The sequence below is a fragment of the Carcharodon carcharias genome, chromosome 13 (genome assembly GCF_017639515.1).
Source record: "Carcharodon carcharias isolate sCarCar2 chromosome 13, sCarCar2.pri, whole genome shotgun sequence".
NCBI classification, from domain to species: Eukaryota; Metazoa; Chordata; class Chondrichthyes; order Lamniformes; family Lamnidae; genus Carcharodon; species Carcharodon carcharias.
This window is the reverse complement of record NC_054479.1, coordinates 97,136,015-97,161,321: the sequence shown is the minus strand read 5'-3', so window position 1 is coordinate 97,161,321 and position 25,307 is coordinate 97,136,015. Positions and strand designations below refer to the sequence as shown.

Below are 25,307 nucleotides of genomic sequence, written 5' to 3'. Positions count from 1 at the left end.
ATTTCAATCTCCCCTTCCCAACTCAATCCCCGGCTCGATGGCCCCGCCCCACCTCGATTCGCCCTCCCTGCCTAAAACCCTCCTCGAACCCCCTCTCCTCCTCTCCCCTAACCCTTTCCCCTCCTCGAACTCCCCCCCCCTCGCCTCCTCAAACCCCTCCCTCCTCCCCTCACCCCTTCGCCTCTCGAAACCCCTCCCCTCCACCTCCCCCTCCCCTCCTCGCTCCCCTCACCCCCTCCCCTCCTCAAACTCTCTCCCCTTGCCTCTCGAACCCCCCCTCTCCTCACCTCGGGAACTACCTACCCTTCCGTCCTCGAACCCCCTTCCCTCCTCGAACCCCCTTCCCTCCTCGAATCGCCTCCCCTCGCCTCTTGAACCCCCTCCCCTCGCCTATTGAACCCCCTCCCCTCCTCGAACCCCCTCACCCCCATCCCTCCATCTTCCCTCCTGTTACTCCCTCCCTCACCCCCTCCCCTCCACCTCCCCTCCCCTCCTCACTCCCCTCACCCCCTCCCTTCCTCAAACCCCTCACCCCTCCCCTCCTCAAACCCCTCACCCCCTCAAACCCCTCACCCCCTCCTCTCCTCGCTCCACTCCTCAAACTCCCTCCCCTTGCCTCTCGAACCCCCCTCTCCTCACCTCTCGGACCCCCTCCCCTCCGCGGACCCCCACCCCTCCTCCAATCACCTCTCTCCCCTCCCCTCCATCTCCCCCCTCCCTCCCCCTGCCCTCCCCATTCTCCCCCTCCCCTCGAACCCCCTCCCCTCCTCGAACCCCCTACCCCACGAACCCCTTCACCTCGCCGAACCCCCTGCCCTCCCATCGCCTCCCCTCCCCGAACCCCCTCCCTCCCCTCCCCGAACCGCCTCCCCGAACCCCCTCCCCTCCCCAAAACCCCTTCCCTCCCCTCGCCTCCCCGTACCCCCTCCCCTCCTCTCCCCTCCCCTCGCCTCCCCGTACCCCCTCCCCTCCCATCGCCTCCCCGTACCCCCTCCCATCGCCTCCCCGTACCCCCTCCCCTCCCCTCCCATCGCCTCCCCGTACCCCCTCCCCTCCCCTTGCCTCGCCGTACCCCCCCTCCCCTCCCCTTGCCTCCCCGTACCCCCTCCCCTCCCCGAACCCCCTCCCCTCCCCGAACCCCCTCCCCTCCCCGAACCCCCTCCCCTCCCCGAACCCCCTCCCCTCCCCTCGCCTCGCCTCGCCTCGCCTCCCCGAACGCCCTCCCCTCCCCTCCCCTCCCCTCCCCTCCCCTCCCCTCCCCTCCCCTCCCCTCCCCGAACCCCCTCCCCGAACCCCCTCCCCTCCCCTCCCCGAACCCCCTCCCCTCCCCTCCCCGAACCCCCTCCCCTCCCCTCCCCTCCCCTCGCCTCCCCTCCCCTCGCCTCCCCTCCCCTCGCCTCCCCTCCCCTCGCCTCCCCTCCCCTCGCCTCGCCTCGCCTCGCCTCCCCGAACCCCCTCCTCTCCCCTCGCCTCCCCGAACCCCCTCGCCTCCCCAAACCCCCTCCCCTCCTTCTCTCTCCCCCCATCTCCTCCTTTTCTCCTCCCCATCCCCTCCTTTTCTCCTCCCCATCCCCTCCTTTTCTCCTCCCCCATCCCCTCCTTTTCTCCTCCCCCATCCCCTCCTTTTCTCCTCCCCGCATCCCCTCCTTTTCTCCTCCCCCAATCCCCTCCTCCTCTCCTCCCCACCATCCACTACTCCTCTCCGCCCCATCCCCACCTCCTCTCCCCCATCCCCTCCTCGAACTCCCTCCCCACCCCTCCTCGAACCAAATCCCCGAACCCCCATCACCTCCCTTTCCCTCCCCTCACCTCAAACCCTCTCCCCTCCTCAAACACCCTCCCCATCCCCCTCGAACCCCCTTCCATCACCCTTGAACTCCCTCCCCTAGCCTCCTCAAACCCCCTCCTCGAACCCCCACCCTCCCCCTCCCCTCCCCTCCTCGCTCCCCTCACCCCATCCCCTCCTCGCTCCCCTCACACCCTCCCCTCCTCGCTCCCCTCACACCCTCCGCTCCTTGCTCCTCTCACACCCTCCCCTCCTCGAACCCCCTCCCCTCCTCGAACCCCCTCCACTCCTCGAACCCCCTCCCCTCGCCTCTCGAACCACCTTCCCTCATCTCTCAAACCCCCTCCCCTCACCTCCTCGAGCCGCCTCACACCCTCCCTACCCACCATCTCCCCTCCCCTTACTCCCTCTCCTCCCTCCCTCCCTACCCTCTCTCCCTCACCCCTACCCTCCATCTCCCCCTACCCTCCACCTCCCCCTCCCCTCCTCGTTTCCCACACCCCATCCCCTCCTCGCTCCCCTCACCCCCTCTCCTCCTCGCTCCCCTCCACCTCCCCTCCTCGCTCCCCTCACCCCGTCCCCTCCTCGCTCCCCTCACCCCGTCCCCTCCTCGCTCCCCTCACACCCTCCCCTGCTTGCTCCCCTCACACCCTCCCTTCCACGCTCCCCTCACACCCTCCCTTCCTCGCTCCCCTCACACCCTCCCCTCCCTGCTCCCCTCACACCCTCCCCTCCTCGCTCCCCTCACACCCTCCCCTCCTCGCTCCCCTCACACCCTCCCCTCCTCGCTCCCCTCACACCCTCCCCTCCTCGCTCCCCTCACACCCTCCCCTCCTCGCTCCCCTCACGCCCTCCCCTCCTCGCTCCCCTCACGCCCTCCCCTCCTCGCTCCCCTCACACCCTCCCCTCCTCGCTCCCCTCACAACCTCCCCTCCTCGCTGCCCTCACACCCTCCCCTCATCACTCCCCTCACGCCCTCACACCCTCGCTCCCCTCACACCCCCCCTCGCTCCCCTCACACCCTCCCCTCCTCACTCCCCTCACACCCTCCCCTCCTCGAACACCCTCTCCTCCTCGAACACCCTCCCCTCGCCTCTCGAACACCCTCCCCTCGCCTCTCGAACACCCTCCCCTCGCCTCTCGAACCCACTCACTCCCTCCCTCCCCTCCATCTCCCCCCTTACTCCCTCCCCTCCCACCCTCACCCCCTCCCCTCCACCTCCCCCTCCCCTCCTCGCTCCCCTCACCCCCTCCCCTCCTCGCTCCCCTCACCCCCTCCCCTCCTCGCTCCCCTCACCCCCTCCCCTCCTCGCTCCCCTCACCCCTCCCCTCCTCGCTCCCCTCACCCCCTCCCCTCCTCGGTCCCATCACCCCCTCCCCTCCTCGCTCCCCTCACCCCCTCCCCTCCTCGCTCCCCTCACCCCCTCCCCTCATCGAACCACTCCCCCCTCCCCTCCTTGAACTCCCTCCCCTCCTCGAACCCCCTCCTCTTGCCTCTCGATCCCCCTCCTCTTGTCTCTCGATCCCCCTCCTCTTGTCTCTCGATCCCCCTCCTCTTGCCTCTCGATCCCCCTCCTCTTGCCTCTCGATCCCCCTCCTCTTGCCTCTCGATCCCCCTCCACTTGCCTCTCGATCCCCCTCCTCTTGCCTCTCGATCCACCTCCTCTTGCCTCTTGATCCCCCTCCTCTTGCCTCTTGATCCCCCTTCTCTTGCCTCTCGAACCCCCTACCCTTGCCTCTCGAACCCCCTCTCCTCCCCTCCTCGAACCTCCTCCCCTCCCCTCCTCAAAACCCCACACTCTCCCCTCCCCTTCCTCCCTCCCTCCCCCTCCCCTCACCCCCTCCCCTCACCCCCTCCCCTCACCCCCTCCCATCCCCTCCCTCACACCCTCCCCTCCTCGCTCCCCTCACACCCTCCCCTCCTCGCTCCCCTCACACCCTCCCCTCCTCGCTCCCCTCACACCCTCCCCTCCTCGCTCCCCTCACACCCTCCCCTCCTCGCTCCCCTCACACCCTCCCCTCCTCGCTCCCCTCACACCCTCCCCTACTCGCTCCCCTCACACCCTCCCCTCCTCGCTCCCCTCACACCCTCCCCTCCTCCCCTCACACCCTCCCCTCCTCGCTCCCCTCACACCCTCCCCTCCTCGAACACCCTCTCCTCCTCGAACACCCTCCCCTCGCCTCTCGAACACCCTCCCCTCGCCTCTCGAACCCCCTCACTCCCTCACTCCCCTCCATCTCCCCTCCCCTTACTCCCTCCCCTCCCTCCCTCACCCCCTCCCCTACGCCTCCCCTCCTCGCTCCCCTCACTCCCTCCCCTCCTCGCTCCACTCACACCCTCCCCTCCTCACTCCCCTCACCCCCTCCCCTCCTCGCTCCCCTCATCCCCTCCCCCCCTCGCTCCCCTCACCCCCTCCCCTCCTCGCTCCCCTCAGCCCCTCCCCTCCTCGCTCCCATCACCCCCTCCCCTCCTCGGTCCCATCACCCCCCTCCCCTCCTCGCTCCCCTCACCCCCTCCCCTCCTCGCTCCCCTCACCCCTCCCCTCCTCGCTCCCCTCACCCCCTCCCCTCCTTGCTCCCCTCACCCCCTCCCCTCCTCGCTCCCCTCACCCCCTCCCCTCATCGAAACACTCCCCCCTCCCCTCCTCGAACCCCCTCGCCTCCTCGAACCTCCTCCCCTTGCCTCTCGATCCCCCTCCTCTTGCCTCTCGAACCCCTACCCTTGCCTCTCGAACCCCCTCTCCTCCCCTCCCCAAAACCCCACACTCTCCCCTCCCCTTCCTCCCTCCCTCCCCCTCCCCTCACCCCCTCCCCTCACCCCCTCCCATCCCCTCTTCGAACACCCTCCCCTGCTCGAAGCCCCTCCCTCCCTTCTCGAAGCCCCTCCCTCCCTCCTCGAAGCCCCTCCCTCCCTCCTCGAATCCCCCTCCCTCCTCGAACCCCCTCCCCTCGAACCCCCTCCCCTCGAACCCCCTCCCCTCGAACCCCCTCCCCTCGAACCCCCTCCCCTCGAACCCCCTCCCCTCGAACCCCCTCCCCTCGAACCCCCTTCCCTCGAACCCCCTCCCCTCGAACCCCCTCCCCTCGAAACCCCTCCCCTCGAAACCCCTCCCCTCGAAACCCCTCACCACCCCTCGATCCCGCTCCCCTCAAACCCCTTCCCTTCCCCTCCCATCAAACCCCCTCCCCTCCGTTCCCCTCGAACGCCCTCCCCTCCGTTCCCCTCGAACGCCCTCCCCTCCGTTCCCCTCGAACGCCCTCCCCTCCGTTCCCCTCGAACGCCCTCCCCTCCGTTCCCCTCGAACGCCCTCCCCTCCGTTCCCCTCGAACGCCCTCCCCTCCGTTCCCCTTGAACGCCCTCCCCTCCGTTCCCCTCCAACGCCCTCCCCTCCGTTCCCCTCCAACGCCCTCCCCTCCGTTCCCCTCGAAACCCCTCCCCTCCCCTCACACCCCCTCCCCTCGCACCCCCTCCCCTCGCACCCCCTCCCCTCGCACCGCCTATCCTCGCACCGCCTATCCTCGCACCGCCTATCCTCGCACCGCCTATCCTCGCACCGCCTATCCTCGCACCCCCTCGCCTCGAACCCCCTCCCCTCCTCGCAACACCTCCCCCCATCGAACCCCCTCCGCTTCCCTCGAACCCCCTCCTCTCCCCCCGAACCCCCTCCTCTCCCCTCGAACCCCCTCCCCTCCGTTACCCTTGAACGCCCTCACCTCCCCTCGAAACCCCTTCCCTCCCCACGAACCCCCTCCCTTTCCCTTCGCACACCCTCCCCTCGCACCCCCTCCCCTCGCACCCCCTCCCCTCGCACCCCCTCCCCTCGCACCCCCTCCCCTCGCACCCCCTCCCCTCGCACCCCCTCCCCTCGCACCCCCTCCCCTCGCACCCCCTCCCCTCGTATCCCCTCCCCTCCCCTCGCACCCCCTCCCCTCCACTCGCACCCCCTCCCCTCCACTCGCACCCCCTCCCCTCCCCTCTCACACCCTCCCCTCCCCTCTCACACCCTCCCCTCCCCTCGCACACCCTCCCCTCCCCTCGCACACCCTCCCCTCCCCTCGCACACCCTCCCCTCCCCTCGCACACCCTCCCCTCCCCTCGCACACCCTCCCCTCCCCTCGCACACCCTCCCCTCCCCTCGCACACCCTCCCCTCCCCTCGCACACCCTCCCCTCCCCTCGCACACCCTCCCCTCCCCTCGCACACCCTCCCCTCCCCTCGCACACCCTCCCCTCCCCTCGCACACCCTCCCCTCCCCTCGCACACCCTCCCCTCCCCTCGCACACCCTCCCCTCCCCTCGCACACCCTCCCCTCCCCTCGCACACCCTCCCCTCCCCTCGCACACCCTCCCCTCCCCTCGCACACCCTCCCCTCCCCTCGCAACCCCTCCCCTCGCAACCCCTCCCCTCGCATCCCCTCCCCTCGCATCCCCTCCCCTCGCACCTCCTCCCCTCGAAGCCCCTCCCCTCAAAACCCCTCCCCTCCCCTAACCCCCTCCCCTCCTCGAACGCCCTCGCCTCCCCTCCTCGAACGCCCTCGCCTCCCCTCCTCGAACGCCCTCGCCTCCCCTCCTCGAACGCCCTCGCCTCCCCTCCTCGAACCCCCTCCCCTCCCCTCCTCGAACCCCCTCCCCTCCCCTCCTCGAACCCCCTCCCCTCCCCTCTCGAACCCCCTCCCCACGCCGCTCGAACCCCCTCCCCTCGCCTCTCGAACCCCCTCCCCTCGCCTCTCGAACCCCCTCCCCTCGCCTCTCGAACCCCCTCCCCTTGCCTCTCGAACCCCCTCCCCTTGCCTCTCGAACCCCCTCCCCTTGCCTCTCGAACCCCCTCCCCTTGCCTCTCGAACCCCCTCCCCTTGCCTCTCGAACCCCCTCCCCTTGCCTCTCGAACCCCCTCCCCTTGCCTCTCGAACCCCCTCCCCTTGCCTCTCGAACCCCCTCCCCTTGCCTCTCGAACCCCCTCCCCTTGCCTCTCGAACCCCCTCCCCTTGCCTCTCGAACCCCCTCCCCTTGCCTCTCGAACCCCCTCCCCTTGCCTCTCGAACCCCCTCCCCTTGCCTCTCGAACCCCCTCCCCTTGCCTCTCGAACCCCCTCCCCTTGCCTCTCGAACCCCCTCCCCTTGCCTCTCGAACCCCCTCCCCTTGCCTCTCGAACCCCCTCCCCTTGCCTCTCGAACCCCCTCCCCTTGCCTCTCGAACCCCCTCCCCTTGCCTCTCGAACCCCCTCCCCTTGCCTCTCGAACCCCCTCCCCTTGCCTCTCGAACCCCCTCCCCTTGCCTCTCGAACCCCCTCCCCTTGCCTCTCGAACCCCCTCCCCTTGCCTCTCGAACCCCCTCCCCTTGCCTCTCGAACCCCCTCCCCTTGCCTCTCGAACCCCCTCCCCTTGCCTCTCGAACCACCTTCCCTCGCCTCTCGAACCCTCTCCCCTCCCCTCATCGTACCCCTCCCCTCCTCAAAACCCCAGACTCTCCCCTCCCCTTCCTCCCTCCCTCCCCCCTCCCCTCACACCCTTCCATCTCCTTTTCGAACACCCTCCCCTCCTCGAAGCCCCTCCCTCCCTCCTCGAAGCCCCTCCCTCCGTCCTCGAAGCCCCTCCCTCCCTCCTCGAACCCTCTCCCCTCCTCGAACCCTCTCCCCTCCTCGAACCCTCTCCCCTCCTCGAACCCTCTCCCCTTCTCGAACCCTCTCCCCTTCTCGAACCCTCTCCCCTTCTCGAACCCTCTCCCCTCCTCGAACCCTCTCCCCTCCTCGAACCCTCTCTCCTCCTCGAACCCTCTCCCCTCCTCGAAATCCCTCCCCTCCTCGAACACCCTCCTCGAACACCCTCCTCGAACACCCTCCTCCCCTCCCCTCGAACCGCCTCCCCTCCCCTCGAACCGCCTCCCCTCCCCTCGAACCGCCTCCCCTCCCCTCGAACCGCCTCCCCTCCCCTCGAACCGCCTCCCCTCCCCTCGAACCGCCTCCCCTCCCCTCGAACCGCCTCCCCTCCCCTCGAACCGCCTCCCCTCCCCTCGAACCACCTCCCCTCCCCTCGAACCCCCTCGCCTTCCCACGATCCCCCTCGAACACCCTCCTCTCCCCTCGTTCCCCCTCGAAAACCCCCTCCCCTCACCTCGAATGCCCTCCCCTCACCTCGAACGCCCTCCCATCCATTCCCCTCGAACACCCTCCCCTCCATTCCCCTCGAACGCCCTCCCTTCCGTTCCCCTCGAACGCCCTCCCCTCCATTCCCCTCAAATGCCCTCCCCTCCGTTCCCCTCGAACGCCTTCTCCTCCGTTCCCCTCGAACGCCTTCTCCTCCGCTCCCCTCGAACGCCCTCCCCTCCGCTCCCCTCGAACGCCCTCCCCTCCGCTCCCCTCGAACGCCCTCACCTCCGCTCCCCTCAAACGCCTCCCCTCCCCTCCTCGAACCGCCTCCCCTCCCCTCTTTGATCCGCCTCCCTCCCCTCCTCGAACCGCCTCCCCTCCCCTCCTCGAACCGCCTCCCCTCCCCTCCTCGAACCGCCTCCCCTCCCCGAACCGCCTCCCCTCCCCTCCTCGAACCGCCTCCCCTCCCCTCCTCGAACCGCCTCCACTCCCCTCCTCGAACCCCCACTCCCCTCCTCGAACCCCATTCCCTCCCCTTTCTCAATCCACCTCCTCGAACCCCCTCCCCTCCTCGAACCCCCTCCCCTCCTTGAACCCCCTCCCCTCCTCGAACACCCTCCTCCCCTCAAACACCCTCCCCTCGAACCCCCTCCCCTCCCCTCGAACCCCCTCCCCTCCCCTCGAACCCCCTCCCCTCCCCTCGAACCTCCTCCCCTCGAACCTCCTCCCCTCGAACCCCCTCCCCTCGAACCCCCTCACCGCCCCTCAATCCCCCTCGAACCCCCTCCCCTCCCCTCGATCCCCCTCGAACCCCCTCCCCTCGAACCCCCTCCCTCCCCCTCCCCTCGAACGCCCTCCCCTCCGTTCCCCTCGAATGCACTCCCCTTCGCTCCCCTCGCACACCCTCCCCTCGCACCCCCCTCCCCTCGCACCCCCTCCCCTCGCACCAACTCCCCTCACCCCCTCCCCTCACCCCCTCCCCTCCTCGCACCCCTCACCTCCTTGTTCCCCTCACCCCCTCCCTCCCTCAACCTCTCCCCTCAACCCTCCCCTCCTCGCTCCCCTCACCCCCTCGCCTCCTCGCTCCCCTCACCACCTCCCCTCCTCGCTCCCCTCACCCCCTCCCCTCCTCGCTCCCCTCACACCCTCCCTTCCTCTCTCCCCTCACCCCCTCCCCTCCTCGCTCCCCTCACACCCTCCGCTCCTTGCTCCCCTCACCCCCTCCCCTCCTCGCTCCCCTCACCCCCTCCCCTCCTCGCTCCCCTCACCCGCCTCCTCGCTCCCCTCACCCCCTCCCCTCCTCGCTTCCCTCACCCCCTCCCCTTCTCGCTCCCCTCACACCCTCCCCTCCTCACTCCCTCACACCCTCCCCTCCTCGCTCCCTCACACTCTCTCCTCTCTTTCCCCCCAACCCCCCCTCCTCGAACCCCCTCGCCTCTCGAACCACCTTCCTTCGTCTCTCGAACCCCCTCTCCTCGCCTCCTCGAACCCCCTCACTCCCTCCCTCCCCTTCATCTCCCCTCCCCTTACTCCCTCCCTCACCCCCTCCCCTCCACCTCACGCTCCCCTCCTTGCTCCCCTCACCCCCTCCCCTCCTCGCTCCCCTCACCCCCTCCCCTCCTCGCTCCCCTCACCCCCTCCCCTCCTCGCTCCCCTCACCCCCTCCCCTCCTCGCTCCCCTCACCCCCTCCCCTCCTCGCTCCCCTCACCCCCTCCCCTCCTCGCTCCCCTCACCCCCTCCCCCCTCCCTCCCATCACCCCCACCCCTCCTCGTTCCCCTCACCCCCTCCGTCATCGAACGACTCACCCCCTCCCCTCCTCGAACCCCCTCCCATCCTCGAACCCCCTCCCCTCCCATCCTCGAACCCCCTCCCCTTGCCTCTCGAACCCCCTCCCCTTGCCTCTCAAACCCCCTCCCCTTGCCTCTCGAACCCCCTCCCCTTGCCTCTCGAACCCCCTCCCCTTGCCTCTCGAACCCCCTCCCCTTGCCTCTCGAACCCCCTCCCCTTGCCTCTCGAACCTCCTCCCCTTGCCTCTCGAACCCCCTCCCCTTGCCTCTCGAACCCCCTCCCCTTGCCTCTCGAACCCCCTCCCCTTGCCTCTCGAACCCCCTCCCCTTGCCTCTCGAACCACCTCCCCTCGCCTCTTGAACCCTCTCCCCTCCCCTCATCGAACCCCCTCCCCTCCCCTCCTCAAAGCCCCAGACGCTCCCCTCCCCTTCCTCCCTCCCTCCCCCCTCCCCTCACACCCTTCCATCCCCTTTTCGAACACCCTCCCCTCCTCAAAGCCCCTCCCTCCCTCCTTGAACCCTCTCCCCTTCTCAAACCCTCTCCCCTCCTCAAACCCTCTCCCCTCCTTGAACCCTCTCCTCTCCTCGAACCCTCTCCTCTCCTCGAACTCCCTCCCCTCCTCGAACTCCCTCCTCGAACACCCTCCTCCCCTCGAACCGCCTCCCCTCCCCTCGAACCGCCTCCCCTCCCCTCGAACCGCCTCCCCTCCCCTCGAACCACCTCCCCTCCCCTCGAACCACCTCCCCTCCCCTCGAATCACCTCCCCTCCCCTCGAACCACCTCCCCTCCCCTCAAAACAGCTCCCCTCCCCTCGAACCCCCTCGCCTTCCATCGATCCCCCTCGAACACCCTCCTCTCCCCTCGTTCCCCCTCGAAACCCCTCCCCTCAACTCAAACCCCCTCCCCTCACCTCGAACACCCTCCCCTCTGTTCCCCTCGAACGCCCTCCCCTCCATTCCCCTCGAACGCCCTCCCCTCCGTTCCCCTCAAACGCCCTCCCCTCTATTCCCCTCGAACGCGCTCCCTCGAACGCCCTCCCCTCCGTTCCCCTCGAACGCCCTCCCCTCCATTCCCCTCAAATGCCCTCTCCTCCGTTCCCCTCGAACGCCCTCCCCTCCGTTCCCCTCGAACGCCCTCCCCTCCGTTCCCCTCGAACGCCCACCCCTCCGTTCCCCTCGAACGCCCTCCCCTTCGCTCCCCTCGAAACCTCTCCACTCCCCTCGCACCCCCTCCCCTCGCACCCCCTCCCCTCGCACCCCCTCCCCTCGCACCCCCTCCCCTCGCACCCCCTCCCCTCGCACCCCCTCCCCTCGCACCCCCACCCCTCGCACCCCCACCCCTCGCACCCCCACCCCTCGCACCCCCTCCCCTCGCACCCCCTCCCCTCGCACCCCCTCCCCTCGCACCCCCTCCCCTCGCACCCCCTCCCCTCGCACCCCCTCCCCTCGCACCCCCTCCCCTCGCACCCCCTCCCCTCGCACCCCCTCCCCTCGCAACCCCTCCCCTCGCAGCCCCTCCCCTCACAGCCCCTCCCCTCTCACCCGCTCCCCTCCCCTCGCACCCTCTCCCCTCCCCGAACCTCCTCTCCTCCCCTCCTCGAACCCTCTCCCCTCCCCTCCTCGCACCCCCTCCCCTCCCCTCGAACCCCATCCCGTCCCCTCGAACCCCGTCGCCTCCCCTTGAACACCCTCCCCTCCATTCCCCTCGAACGCCCTCCCCTCCGTTCCCCTCGAACGCCCTCCCCTCCGTTCCCGTCGAACGCCCTCCCCTCCGTTCCCGTCGAACGCCCTCCGCTCCGTTCCCCTCGAACGCCCTCCCCTCCGTTCCCCTCGAACGCCCTCCCCTCCGTTCCCGTCGAACGCCCTCCCCTCCGATCCCGTCGAACGCCCTCCCCTCCGTTCCCGTCGAACGCCCTCCCCTCCGTTCCCCTCGAACGCCCTCCCCCTCCGTTCCCCTCGAACGCCCTCCCCTCCGTTCCCCTCGAACGCCCTCCCCTCCGTTCCCCTCGAACGCCCTCCCCTCCGTTCCCCTCGAACGCCCTCCCCTCCGTTCCCCTCGAACGCCCTCCCCTCCGTTCCCCTCGAACGCCCTCCCCTCCGTCCCCTCGAACGCCCTCCCCTCCGTTCCCCTCGAACGCCCTCCCCCTCCGCTCCCCTCGAACGCCCTCCCCTCCGCTCCCCTCGAAACCTCTCCACTCCCCTCGCACCCCCTCCCCTCGCACCCCCTCCCTCGCACCCCTCCCCTCGCACCCCCTCCCCTCGCACCCCCTCCCCTCGCACCCCCTCCCCTCGCACCCCCTCCCCTCGCACCCCCTCCCCTCGCTCCCCCTCCCCTCGCACCCCCTCCCCTCGCAACCCCTCCCCTCGCACCCCCTCCCCTCCCCGAACCTCCTCTCCTCCCCTCCTCGAACTCTCTCCCCTCCCCTCCTCGCACCCCCTCCCCTCTCCTCGAACCCCGTCCCCTCCCCTCGAACCCCGTCCCCTCCCCTCGAACCCCGTCCCCTCCGTTCCCCTGGAACGCCCTCCCCTCCGTTCCCCTCGAACGCCCTCCCCTCCGTTCCCCTCGAACGCCCTCCCCTCCGTTCCCCTCGAACGCCCTCCCCTCCGTTCCCCTCGAACGCCCTCCCCTCCGTTCCCCTCGAACGCCCTCCCCTCCGTTCCCCTCGAACGCCCTCCCCGCCGCTCCCCTCGAACGCCCTCCCCCCCTCGCTCCCCTCACCCCCTCCCCTCCTCGCTCCCCTCACCCCCTCCCCTCCTCGCTCCCCTCACCCCCTCCCCTCCTCGTTCCCCTCACCCCCTCCCCTCCTCGCTCCCCTCACCCCCTCCCCTCCTCGCTCCCCTCACCCCCTCCCCTCCTCGCTCCCCTCACCCCCTCCCCTCCTCGCTCCCCTCACCCCCTCCCCTCCTCGCTCCCCTCACCCCCTCCCCTCCTCGAATCCCCTCCTCGAACACCCTCCCCTCATCTCTCGAACCCCCTCCCGTCGCCTCTCGAACCCCCTCACTCCCTCCCCCCTCCATCTCCCCTCCCCTTACTCCCTCCTCTCCCTCCCTCACCCCCTCCACCTCCCCCTCCCCTCCTCGCTCCCCTCAGCCCCTCCCCTCCTCGCTCCCCTCAGCCCCTCCCCTCCTCGCTCCCCTCAGCCCCTCCCCTCCTCGCTCCCCTCAGCCCCTCCCCTCCTCGCTCCCCTCAGCCCCTCCCCTCCTCGCTCCCCTCAGCCCCACCCCTCCTCGCTCCCCTCAGCCCCTCCCCTCCTCGCTCCCCTCAGCCCCTCCCCTCCTCGCTCCCCTCAGCCCCTCCCCTCCTCGCACCCCTCACCCCCTCTCCTCCTCGCTCCCCTCACCCCCTCCCCTCATCGAATCACTCACCCCCTCCCCTCCTCGAACCCCCTCCCCTTACCCCTCGAACCCCCCTCCCCTTGCCTCTCAAACCCCCCTCCCCTTGCCTCTCGAACCCCCTCCCCTTGCCTCTCGAACCCCCCTCCCCTTGCCTCTCGAACCCCCTCCCCTTGCCTCTCGAACCCCCTCCCCTTGCCTCTCGAACCCCCTCCCCTTGCCTCTCGAACCCCCTCCCCTTGCCTCTCGAACCCCCTCCCCTTGCCTCTCGAACCCCCTCCCCTTGCCTCTCGAACCCCCTCCCCTTGCCTCTCGAACCCCCTCCCCTTGCCTCTCGAACCACCTTCCCTCGTCTCTCGAACCCCCTCTCCTCCCCTCCTCAAACCTCCTCCCCTCCCCTCTTCAAAACCCCACACTCTCCCCCTCCCCCTTCCTCCCTCCCTCCCTCCTCCCCTCACCCCCTCCCATCCCCTCTTCGAACACCCTCCCCTCCTCGAAGCCCCTCCCTCCCTTCTCGGAGCCGTTTCCTCCCTCCTCAAATCCACACCCCTCCTCGAACCCCCTCCCCTCCTCGAACCCCCTCCCCTCCTCGAACCCCCTCCCCTCCTCGAACCCCCTCCCCTCCTCGAACCCCTCCCCTCCTCGAACCCCCTCCCCTCCTCGAACCCCCTCCCCTCCTCGCTCCCCTCACCCCCTCCCCTCCTCGCTCCCCTCACCCCCTCCCCTCATCGCTCCCCTCACCCCCTCCCCTCCTCGCTCCCCTCACGCCCTCCCCACCTCGCTCCCCTCACCCCCTCCCCTCCTCGCTCCCCTCACCCCCTCCCCTCCTCGCTCCCCTCACCCCCTCCCCTCCTCGCTCCCCTCACCCCCTCCCCTCCTCGCTCCCCTCACCCCCTCCCCTCCTCGCTCCCCTCACCCCCCTCCCTCCTCGCTCCCCTCACCCCCTCCCCTCCTCGCTCCCCTCACCCCCTCCCCTCCTCGCTCCCCTCACCCCCTCCCCTCCTCGCTCCCCTCACCCCCTCCCCTCCTCGCTCCCCTCACCCCCTCCCCTCCTCGCTCCCCTCACACCCTCCCCTCCTCGCTCCCCTCACACCCTCCCCTCCTCGCTCCCCCTCACAACCTCCCTCCTCGAATCCCCTCCCCTCCTCGAACACCCTCCCCTCGCCCCTCGAACCACCTCCCCTCATCTCTCGAACCCCCTCCCCTCGCCTCTCGAACCCCCTCACTCCCTCCCCCCTCCATCTCCCCTCCCCTTACTCCCTCCTCTCCCTCCCTCGCCCCCTCCACCTCCTCCTCCCCTCCTCGCTCCCCTCAGCCCCTCCCCTCCTCGCTCCCCTCAGCCCCTCCCCTCCTCGCTCCCCTCAGCCCCTCCCCTCCTCGCTCCCCTCAGCCCCTCCCCTCCTCGCTCCCCTCAGCCCCTCCCCTCCTCGCTCCCCTCAGCCCCTCCCCTCCTCGCTCCCCTCAGCCCCTCCCCTCCTCGCTCCCCTCAGCCCCTCCCCTCCTCGCTCCCCTCAGCCCCTCCCCTCCTCGCTCCCCTCAGCCCCTCCCCTCCTCGCTCCCCTCAGCCCCTCCCCTCCTCGCTCCCCTCAGCCCCTCCCCTCCTCGCTCCCCTCAGCCCCTCCCCTCCTCGCTCCCCTCAGCCCCTCCCCTCCTCGCTCCCCTCAGCCCCTCCCCTCCTCGCTCCCCTCAGCCCCTCCCCTCCTCGCTCCCCTCAGCCCCTCCCCTCCTCGCTCCCCTCAGCCCCTCCCCTCCTCGCTCCCCCTCAGCCCCTCCCCTCCTCGCTCCCCCTCAGCCCCTCCCCTCCTCGCTCCCCTCAGCCCCTCCCCTCCTTGCTCCCCTCAGCCCCTCCCCTCCTCGCTCCCCTCAGCCCCTCCCTTCCTCGCTCCCCTCACCCCCTCCCCTCATCGAATCACTCACCCCCCTCCCCTCCTCGAACCCCCTCCCCTTACCCCTCGAACCCCCCTCCCCTTGCCTCTCGAACCCCCTCCCCTTGCCTCTCGAACCCCCTCCCCTTGCCTCTCGAACCCCCTCCCCTTGCCTCTCGAACCCCCTCCCCTTGCCTCTCGAACCCCCTCCCCTTGCCTCTCGAACCCCCTCCCCTTGCCTCTCGAACCACCTTCCCTCGTCTCTCGAACCCCCTCTCCTCCCCTCCTCAAACCTCCTCCCCTCCCCTCTTCAAAACCCCTCACTCTCCCCTCCCCCTTCCTCCCTCCCTCCCTCCTCCCCTCACCCCTCCCATCCCCTCCTCGAACCCCCTCCCCTCCTCGAACCCCCTCCCCTCCTCGAACCCCCTCCCCTCCTCGAACCCCCTCCCCTCCTCGAACCCCCTCCCCTCCTCGAACCCCCTCCCGTCCTCGAACCCCCTCCCGTCCTCGAACCCCCTCCCGTCCTCGAAACCGCTCCTCCCCTTGAATACCCTCCTCCCCTTGAACACCTTCCTCCCCTTGAACACCTTCCTCCCCTTGAACACCTTCCTCCCCTTGAACACCTTCCTCCCCTTGAATACCCTCCTCCCCTTGAATACCCTCCTCCCCTTGAACACCCTCCTCCCCTTGAACACCCTCCTCCCCTTGAACACCATCCACCTCGAACACCATCCCCTCGAACACCATCCCCTCGAACCCCCTCCCCTCGAACCCCCTCCCCTCGAACCCCCTCCCCTCGAACCCCCTCCCCTCGAACCCCCTCCCCTCGAACCCCCTCCCCTCGAACCCCCTCCCCTCGATCCCCCTCCCCTCGATCCCCCTCCCCTCGATGCCCCTCCCCTCGATCCCCCTCCTCTTGATCCCCCTCCCCTTGAAACCCCTCCCTTTCCCTCCCCTCGAACCCCCTCCCTTCCGTTCCCCTTGAACGCCCTCCCTTCCGTTCCCCTTGAACGCCCTCCCTTCCGTTCCCCTTGAACGCCCTCCCTTCCGATCCCCTTGAACGCCCTCCCTTCCGTTCCCCTCTAACGCACTCCCCTTCGCTCCCCTCGAAACCTCTCCCCTCCCCTCACACCCCCTCCCCTCGCACCCCCTCCCCTCGCACCCCCTCCCCTCGCACCCCCTCCCCTCACACCCTTCCCCTCGAACCACCTCCCCTCGAACCCTCCTTCGAACCCCCTCCCCTCCTTCGAACCCCCTCCCCTCCTTCGAACCCCCTCCCCTCCTCGAACCCCCTCCCATCCTCGAACCCCCTCCCCTCCTCGAACCCCCTCCCCTCCTCGAACCCCCTCCCCTCCTCGAACCCCCTCCCCTCCTCGAACCCCCTCCCCTCCTCGAGCCACCTCCCCTCCTCGAGCCGCCTCCCCTCGCCTCTCGAACCGCCTCCCCTCGCCTCTCGAACCGCCTCCCCTCGCCTCTCGAACCGCCTCCCCTCGCCTCTCGAACCGCCTCCCCTCGCCTCTCGAACCGCCTCCCCTCGCCTCTCGAACCGCCTCCCCTCGCCTCTCGAACCGCCTCCCCTCGCCTCTCGAACCGCCTCCCCTCGCCTCTCGAACCGCCTCCCCTCGCCTCTCGAACCGCCTCCCCTCGCCTCTCGAACCGCCTCCCCCTCGCCTCTCGAACCGCCTCCCCTCGCCTCTCGAACCGCCTCCCCTCGCCTCTCGAACCGCCTCCCCTCGCCTCGCGAACCGCCTCCCCTCGCCTCGCGAACCGCCTCGCCTCGCGAACCGCCTCCCCTCGCCTCGCGAACCGCCTCCCCTCGCCTCGCGAACCGCCTCCCCTCGCCTCGCGAACCGCCTCCCCTCGCCTCGCGAACCACCTCCTCGCCTCGCGAACCACCCCCTCGCCTCGCGAACCGCCTCCCCTCGCCTCGCGAACCGCCTCCCCTCGCCTCTCGAACCGCCTCCCCTCGCCTCTCGATCCGCCTCCCCTCGCCTCTCGAACCGCCTCCCCTCGCCTCGCGAACCGCCTCCCCTCGCCTCGCGAACCGCCTCCCCTCGCCTCGCGAACCGCCTCCCCTCGCCTCGCGAACCACCTCCCCTCGCCTCGCGAACCACCTCCTCGCCTCGCGAACCACCCCCTCGCCTCGCGAACCACCTCCCCTCGCCTCGCGAACCACCTCCCCTCGCCTCGCGAACCGCCTCCCCTCGCCTCGCGAACCGCCTCCCCTCGCCTCGCGAACCACCTCCTCGCCTCGCGAACCACCCCCTCGCCTCGCGAACCGCCTCCCCTCGCCTCGCGAACCGCCTCCCCTCGCCTCTCGAACCGCCTCCCCTCGCCCCTCGAACACCCTCCCCTCATCTCTCGAACCCCCTCCCCTCGCACCCCCTCCCCTCGCACCCCCTCCCCTCGCACCCCCTCCCCTCACACCCTTCCCCTCGAACCACCTCCCCTCGAACCCTCCTTCGAACCCCCTCCCCTCCTTCGAACCCCCTCCCCTCCTCGAACCCCCTCCCCTCCTCGAACCCCCTCCCCTCCTCGAACCCCCTCCCCTCCTCGAACCCCCTCCCCTCCTCGAGCCACCTCCCCTCCTCGAGCCGCCTTCCCTCGCCTCTCGAACCGCCTCCCCTCGCCTCTCGAACCGCCTCCCCTCGCCTCTCAAACCGCCTCCCCCTCGCCTCTCGAACCGCCTCCCCTCGCCTCTCGAACCGCCTCCCCTCGCCTCTCGAACCGCCTCCCCTCGCCTCTCGAACCGCCTCCCCTCGCCTCTCGAACCGCCTCCCCTCGCCTCTCGAACCGCCTCCCCTCGCCTCTCGAACCGCCTCCCCTCGCCTCTCGAACCGCCTCCCCTCGCCTCGCGAACCGCCTCCCCTCGCCTCGCGAACCGCCTCCCCTCGCCTCGCGAACCGCCTCGCCTCGCGAACCGCCTCCCCTCGCCTCGCGAACCGCCTCCCCTCGCCTCGCGAACCGCCTCCCCTCGCCTCGCGAACCGCCTCCCCTCGCCTCGCGAACCGCCTCCCCTCGCCTCGCGAACCGCCTCCCCTCGCCTCGCGAACCACCTCCTCGCCTCGCGAACCACCCCCTCGCCTCGCGAACCGCCTCCCCTCGCCTCGCGAACCGCCTCCCCTCGCCTCTCGAACCGCCTCCCCTCGCCTCTCGAACCGCCTCCCCTCGCCTCTCGAACCGCCTCCCCTCGCCTCTCGAACCGCCTCCCCTCGCCTCTCGAACCGCCTCCCCTCGCCTCTCGAACCGCGTCCCCTCGCCTCGCGAACCGCCTCCCCTCGCCTCGCGAACCACCTCCCCTCGCCTCGCGAACCACCTCCTCGCCTCGCGAACCACCCCCTCGCCTCGCGAACCACCTCCCCTCGCCTCGCGAACCACCTCCCCTCGCCTCGCGAACCGCCTCCCCTCGCCTCGCGAACCGCCTCCCCTCGCCTCGCGAACCACCTCCTCGCCTCGCGAACCACCCCCTCGCCTCGCGAACCGCCTCCCCTCGCCTCGCGAACCGCCTCCCCTCGCCTCTCGAACACCCTCCCCTCGCCCCTCGAACACCCTCCCCTCATCTCTCGAACCCCGTCCCCTCGCTTCTCGAACCCCCTCACTCCCTCCCCCCTCCATCTCCCCTCCCCTTACTCCCTCCTCTCCCTCCCTCACCCCTCCACCTCCCCCTCCCCTCCTCGCTCCCCTCAGCCCCTCCCCTCCTCGCTCCCCTCAGCCCCTCCCCTCCTCGCTCCCCTCAGCCCCTCCGCTCCTCGCTCCCCTCAGCCCCTCCCCTCCTCGCTCCCCTCAGCCCCTCCCCTCCTCGCTCCCCTCAGCCCCACCCCTCCTCGCTCCCCTCAGCCCCTCCCCTCCTCGCTCCCCTCAGCCCCTCCCCTCCTCGCTCCCCTCAGCCCCTCCCCTCCTCGCACCCCTCACCCCCCTCCTCCTCGCTCCCCTCACCCCCTCCCCTCATCGAATCACTCACCCCCTCCCCTCGAACCCCCTCCCCTTACCCCTCAAACCCCCCTCCCCTTGCCTCTCGAACCCCCTCCCCTTGCCTCTCGAACCCCCTCCCCTTGCCTCTCGAACCCCCCTCCCCTTGCCTCTCGAACCCCCTCCCCTTGCCTCTCGAACCCCCTCCCCTTGCCTCTCGAACCCCCATCCCCTTGCCTCTCGAACCCCCTCCCCTTGCCTCTCGAACCACCTTCCCTCGTCTCTCGAACCCCCTCTCCTCCCCTCCTCAAACCTCCTCCCCTCCCCTCTTCAAAACCCCACACTCTCCCCTCCCCCTTCCTCCCTCCCTCCCTCCTCCCCTCACCCCCTCCCATCCCCTCTTCGAACACCCTCCCCTCCTCGAAGCCCCTCCCTCCCTTCTCAGAGCCGTTTCCTCCCTCCTCAAATCCACACCCCTCCTCGAACCCCCTCCCCTCCTCGAACCCCCTCCCCTCCTCGAACCCCCTCCCCTCCTCGAACCCCCTCCCCTCCTCGAACCCCCTCCCCTCCTCGAACCCCTCCCCTCCTCGAACCCCTCCCCTCCTCGAACCCCCTCCCCTCCTCGAACCCCCTCCCCTCCTCGAACCCCCTCCCCTCCTCGCTCCCCTCACCCCCTCCCCTCCTCGCTCCCCTCACCCCCTCCCCTCATCGCTCCCCTCACCCCCCTCCCCTCCTCGCTCCCCTCACGCCCTCCCCTCCTCGCTCCCCTCACCCCCTCCCCTCCTCGCTCCCCTCACCCCCTCCCCTCCTCGCTCCCCTCACCCCCTCCCCTCCTCGCTCCCCTCACCCCCTCCCCTCCTCGCTCCCCTCACCCCCTCCCCTCCTCGCTCCCCTCACCCCCTCCCCTCCTCGCTCCCCTCACCCCCTCCCCTCCTCGCTCCCCTCACCCCCTCCCCTCCTCGCTCCCCTCACACCCTCCCCTCCTCGCTCCCCTCACACCCTCCCCTCCTCGCTCCCCTCACAACCTCCCCTCCTCGAATCCCCTCCCCTCCTCGAACACCCTCCCCTCGCCCCTCGAACCACCTCCCCTCATCTCTCGAACCCCCTCCCCTCGCCTCTCGAACCCCCTCACTCCCTCCCCCCTCCATCTCCCCTCCCCTTACTCCCTCCTCTCCCTCCCTCGCCCCCTCCACCTCCTCCTCCCCTCCTCGCTCCCCTCAGCCCCTCCCCTCCTCGCTCCCCTCAGCCCCTCCCCTCCTCGCTCCCCTCAGCCCCTCCCCTCCTCGCTCCCCTCAGCCCCTCCCCTCCTCGCTCCCCTCAGCCCCTCCCCTCCTCGCTCCCCTCAGCCCCTCCCCTCCTCGCTCCCCTCAGCCCCTCCCCTCCTCGCTCCCCTCAGCCCCTCCCCTCCTCGCTCCCCTCAGCCCCTCCCCTCCTCGCTCCCCTCAGCCCCTCCCCTCCTCGCTCCCCTCAGCCCCTCCCCTCCTCGCTCCCCTCAGCCCCTCCCCTCCTCGCTCCCCTCAGCCCCTCCCCTCCTCGCTCCCCTCAGCCCCTCCCCTCCTTGCTCCCCTCAGCCCCTCCCCTCCTCGCTCCCCCTCAGCCCCTCCCCTCCTCGCTCCCCTCAGCCCCTCCCCTCCTCGCTCCCCTCAGCCCCTCCCCTCCTCGCTCCCCTCAGCCCCTCCCCTCCTCGCTCCCCTCAGCCCCTCCCCTCCTCGCTCCCCTCAGCCCCTCCCCTCCTCGCTCCCCTCAGCCCCTCCCCTCCTCGCTCCCCTCAGCCCCTCCCCTCCTTGCTCCCCTCAGCCCCTCCCCTCCTCGCTCCCCTCAGCCCCTCCCCTCCTCGCTCCCCTCAGCCCCTCCCTTCCTCGCTCCCCTCACCCCCTCCCCTCATCGAATCACTCACCCCCTCCCCTCCTCGAACCCCCTCCCCTTACCCCTCGAACCCCCCTCCCCTTGCCTCTCGAACCCCCTCCCCTTGCCTCTCGAACCCCCTCCCCTTGCCTCTCGAACCCCCTCCCCTTGCCTCTCGAACCCCCTCCCCTTGCCTCTCGAACCCCCTCCCCTTGCCTCTCGAACCCCCTCCCCTTGCCTCTCGAACCCCCTCCCCTTGCCTCTCGAACCCCCTCCCCTTGCCTCTCGAACCACCTTCCCTCGTCTCTCGAACCCCCTCTCCTCCCCTCCTCAAACCTCCTCCCCTCCCCTCTTCAAAACCCCTCACTCTCCCCTCCCCCTTCCTCCCTCCCTCCCTCCTCCCCTCACCCCTCCCATCCCCTCCTCGAACCCCCTCCCCTCCTCGAACCCCCTCCCCTCCTCGAACCCCCTCCCCTCCTCGAACCCCCTCCCCTCCTCGAACCCCCTCCCCTCCTCGAACCCTCTCCCCTCCTCGAACCCCCTCCCCTCCTCGAACCCCCTCCCCTCTTCGAACCCCCTCCCCTCCTCGAACCCCCTCCCCTCCTCGAACCCCCTCCCCTCCTCGAACCCCCTCCCGTCCTCGAACCCCCTCCCGTCCTCGAACCCCCTCCCGTCCTCGAACCCCCTCCCGTCCTCGAACCCCCTCCCGTCCTCGAAACCGCTCCTCCCCTTGAATACCCTCCTCCCCTTGAATACCCTCCTCCCCTTGAACACCTTCCTCCCCTTGAACACCTTCCTCCCCTTGAACACCTTCCTCCCCTTGAATACCCTCCTCCCCTTGAATACCCTCCTCCCCTTGAACACCCTCCTCCCCTTGAACACCCTCCTCCCCTTGAACACCATCCACCTCGAACACCATCCCCTCGAACACCATCCCCTCGAACCCCCTCCCCTCGAACCCCCTCCCCTCGAACCCCCTCCCCTCGAACCCCCTCCCCTCGAACCCCCTCCCCTCGAACCCCCTCCCCTCGAACCCCCTCCCCTCGAACCCCCTCCCCTCGATCCCCCTCCCCTCGATCCCCCTCCCCTCGATCCCCCTCCTCTTGATCCCCCTCCCCTCGAACCCCCTCCCTTCCGTTCCCCTTGAACCCCCTCCCTTCCGTTCCCCTTGAACGCCCTCCCTTCCGTTCCCCTTGAACGCCCTCCCTTCCGTTCCCCTTGAACGCCCTCCCTTCCGATCCCCTTGAACGCCCTCCCTTCCGTTCCCCTCTAACGCACTCCCCTTCGCTCCCCTCGAAACCTCTCCCCTCCCCTCACAGCCCCTCCCCTCGCACCCCCTCCCCTCGCACCCCCCTCCCCTCGCACCCCCTCCCCTCGAACCACCTCCCCTCGAACCCTCCTTCGAACCCCCTCCCCTCCTTCGAACCCCCTCCCCTCCTTCGAACCCCCCTCCCCTCCTCGAACCCCCTCCCCTCCTCGAACCCCCTCCCCTCCTCGAACCCCCTCCCCTCCTCGAACCCCCTCCCCTCCTCGAACCCCCTCCCCTCCTCGAGCCACCTCCCCTCCTCGAGCCGCCTTCCCTCGCCTCTCGAACCGCCTCCCCTCGCCTCTCGAACCGCCTCCCCTCGCCTCTCGAACCGCCTCCCCTCGCCTCTCGAACCGCCTCCCCTCGCCTCTCGAACCGCCTCCCCTCGCCTCTCGAACCGCCTCCCCTCGCCTCTCGAACCGCCTCCCCTCGCCTCTCGAACCGCCTCCCCTCGCCTCTCGAACCGCCTCCCCTCGCCTCTCGAACCGCCTCCCCTCGCCTCTCGAACCGCCTCCCCTCGCCTCTCGAACCGCCTCCCCTCGCCTCTCGAACCGCCTCCCCTCGCCTCTCGAACCGCCTCCCCTCGCCTCTCGAACCGCCTCCCCTCGCCTCTCGAACCGCCTCTCCTTGCCTCTTGAACCCCCTCCCCTTGCCTCTTGAACCCCCTCCCCTTGCCTCTCGAACCACCTTTCCTCGCCTCTCGATCCCCCTCCCCTCCTCGAACCCCCTCCCCTCCTCTCAAAACCCCAGACTCTCCCCTCCCCCTTCCTCCCTCCCTCCCCCTCCCCTCACCCCCTCCCATCCCCTCTTCGAACACCCTCCCCTCCTCGAAGCCCCTCCCACCCTCCTCGGACCCCCTCCCCTCCTCAAACCCTCTCCCTTCCTCGAACCCCCTCCCTTCCTCAAACCCCCTCCCTTCCTCGAACCCCCTCCCTTCCTCGAACCCCCTCCCTTCCTAGAACACCCTACTCTCCTCGAACCCCCTCCCCTCGAACCACCTCCCCTCTCCTCTAACACCCTCCCCTCAAAACACTTCACCTCCCCTCGAACCCCGTCTCCTCCCCTCGATCCCCCTCCCCTCCCCTCGATCCCCCTCCCCTCCCCTCGATCCCCCTCCCCTCCCCTCGATCCCCCTCCCCTCCCCTCGATCCCCCTCCCCTCCCCTCGATCCCCCTCGAACCCCCTCCCCTCGATCCCCCTCAAAACCCCTCCCCTCAAACCCCCTCCCCTCGAACGCCCTCCCCTCCCCTCGAACGCCCTCCCCTCCCCTCGAACGCCCTCCCCTCCCCTCGAACGCCCTCCCCTCGAACGCCCTCCCCTCCCCTCGAACGCCCTCCCCTCCCCTCGAACGCCCTCCCCTCCCCTCGAACGCCCTCCCCTCCCCTCGAACGCCCTCCCCTCCCCTCGAACGCCCTCCCCTCCCCTCGAACGCCCTCCCCTCCCCTCGAACGCCCTCCCCTCCCCTCGAACGCCCTCCCCTCCGCTCCCCTCGAACCCCCTGCCCTCCGCTCCCCTCGAACCCCCTCCCCTCGAACCCCCTCCCCTCCCCACGAACCCCCTCCCTTTCCCCACGCACCCCCTCCCCTCGCACCCCCTCCCCTCGCACCCCCTCCCTCGCACCCCCTACCTCGCACCCCCTCCCCTCGCACCCCCTCCCCTCGCACCCCCTCCCCTCGCACCCCCTCCCCTCGCACCCCCTCCCCTCGCACCCCCTCCCCTCGCACCCCCTCCCCTCGCACCCCCCTCCCCTCGCACCCCCTCCCCTCGCACCCCCTCCCCTCGCACCCCCTCCCCTCGCACCCCCTCCCCTCGCACCCCCTCCCCTCGCACCCCCTCCCCTCGCACCCCCTCCCCTCGCACCCCCTCCCCTCGCACCCCCTCCCCTCGCACCCCCTCCCCTCAAAACCACTCCCCTCAAAACCACTCCCCTCCCCTTCTCGAACCCCCACCCCTCCCCTCCTCAAACCCCCACCCCTCCCCTCCTCGAACCCCCTCTCCTCCCCTCCTTGCACCCCCTCCCCGAACCCCGCCTCCCCTCGAACCCCCTCCCCTCGAACCGCCTCCCCTCCCCTCGAACGTCCTCCCCTCCGCTCCCCTCAATCACCCTCCCCTCCCCTCGAAACCCCTCCCCTCCCCAAGAACCCCCTCCCTTTCCCTTCGCACCCCCGCCCCTCGCACCCCTTCCCCTTGAAACCCCTCCCCTCCCCTCGAAGCCCCTCGATCCCCCTCCCCTCCCCTCGATCCACCTCCCCTCCCCTCGAACCCCCTCCCCTCAAACGCCCTCCCCTCCGCACCCCTCGAAACACCTCCCCTCTCCATGAACCCCCTCACCTCCCCTCGCACCCCCTCCCCTCGCACCCCCTCCCCTCACACCCCCTCCCCTCGTACCCCCTCCCCTCGTACCCCCTCCCCTCGCACCCCCTCCCCTCGCACCCCCTCCCCTCGCACCCCCTCCCCTCGCACCCCCTCCCCTCGCACCCCCTCCCCTCGCACCCCCTCCCCTCGCACCCCCTCCCCTCGCACCCCCTCCCCTCGAAACCCCTCCCCTCGAAACCCCACCCCTCCCCTCCTCGAACCCCCTCTCCTCCCCTTTTTGCACCCCCTCCCCGAACCCCCTCCCCTCCCCTCAAACCCCCTTCCCTCGAACCGCCTCCCCTCCCCTTGAACGTCCTCCCCTCCGCTCCCCTCAATCACCCTCCCCTCCCCTCGAAACCCCTCCCCTCCCCACGAACCCCCTCCCTTTCCCTTCGCACTCCTGCCCCTCGCACGCCCTCCCCTTGAAACCCCTCCCCTCCCCTCGAAGCCCCTCGATCCCCCTCCCCTCCCCTCGATCCCCCTCCCCTCCCCTCGAACCCCCTCCCCTCCCCTCGATCCACCTCCCCTCCCCTCGAACCCCCTCCCCTCAAACGCCCTCCCCTCCGTTCCCCTCGAACGCCCTCCCCTCCGCACCCCTCGAAACACCTCCCTCTCCATGAACCCCCTCACCTCCCCTAGCACCCACTCCCCTCGCAATCCATTCCCCTCGCACCCCCTCCCCTCCCCTCCTCGACCACCCTCCCCTCCTCGACCACCCTCCCCTCTTCGACCACCCTCCCCTCCTCGAACCCCCTCCCCTCCCCCTCCTCGAACCCCCTCCCCTCCCCTCTTCGAACCCCTTCCCCTCCCCTCGAACCCCCTCCCCTCCCCTCGAACGCCCTCCGCTCCGTTCCCCTCGAACGCCCTCCGCTCCGTTCCCCTCGAACGCCCTCCCCTCCGTTCCCCTCGAACGCCCTCCCCTCCGTTCCCCTCGAACGCCCTCCCCTCCGTTCCCCTCGAACGCCCTCCCCTCCGTTCCCCTCGAACGCCCTCCCCTCCGTTCCCCTCGAACGCCCTCCCCTCCGTTCCCCTCG

The 25,307-nt window shown here is 70.9% G+C and overlaps 1 protein-coding gene across 1 annotated transcript; it reads left to right on the top strand.

Annotated features, from left to right (window-relative positions):
• Positions 1-37: 37 nt before the first annotated feature.
• LOC121286115 (vegetative cell wall protein gp1-like) lies at positions 38-22,556 on the top strand. The gene is made up of 4 exons (XM_041203104.1): positions 38-45; positions 16,255-17,192; positions 17,435-18,362; positions 22,166-22,556. The coding sequence occupies exons 1-4, from the start codon at positions 38-40 to the stop codon at positions 22,554-22,556; spliced, it is 2,265 nt and encodes a 754-aa protein (XP_041059038.1).
• The last annotated feature ends 2,751 nt before the right edge of the window (positions 22,557-25,307 follow it).

Coding starts and splice junctions, on each gene's coding strand:
- LOC121286115 (XM_041203104.1), top strand. Junction 17,193..17,434: donor CTCTCGAACCGCCTCCCCTC/GCCCCTCGAACA, acceptor CCCCTCCTCGAG/CCACCTCCCCTCCTCGAGCC. Junction 18,363..22,165: donor CTCCCCTCGCCTCGCGAACC/GCCTCCCCTCGC, acceptor CCCCTCCTCGAG/CCACCTCCCCTCCTCGAGCC.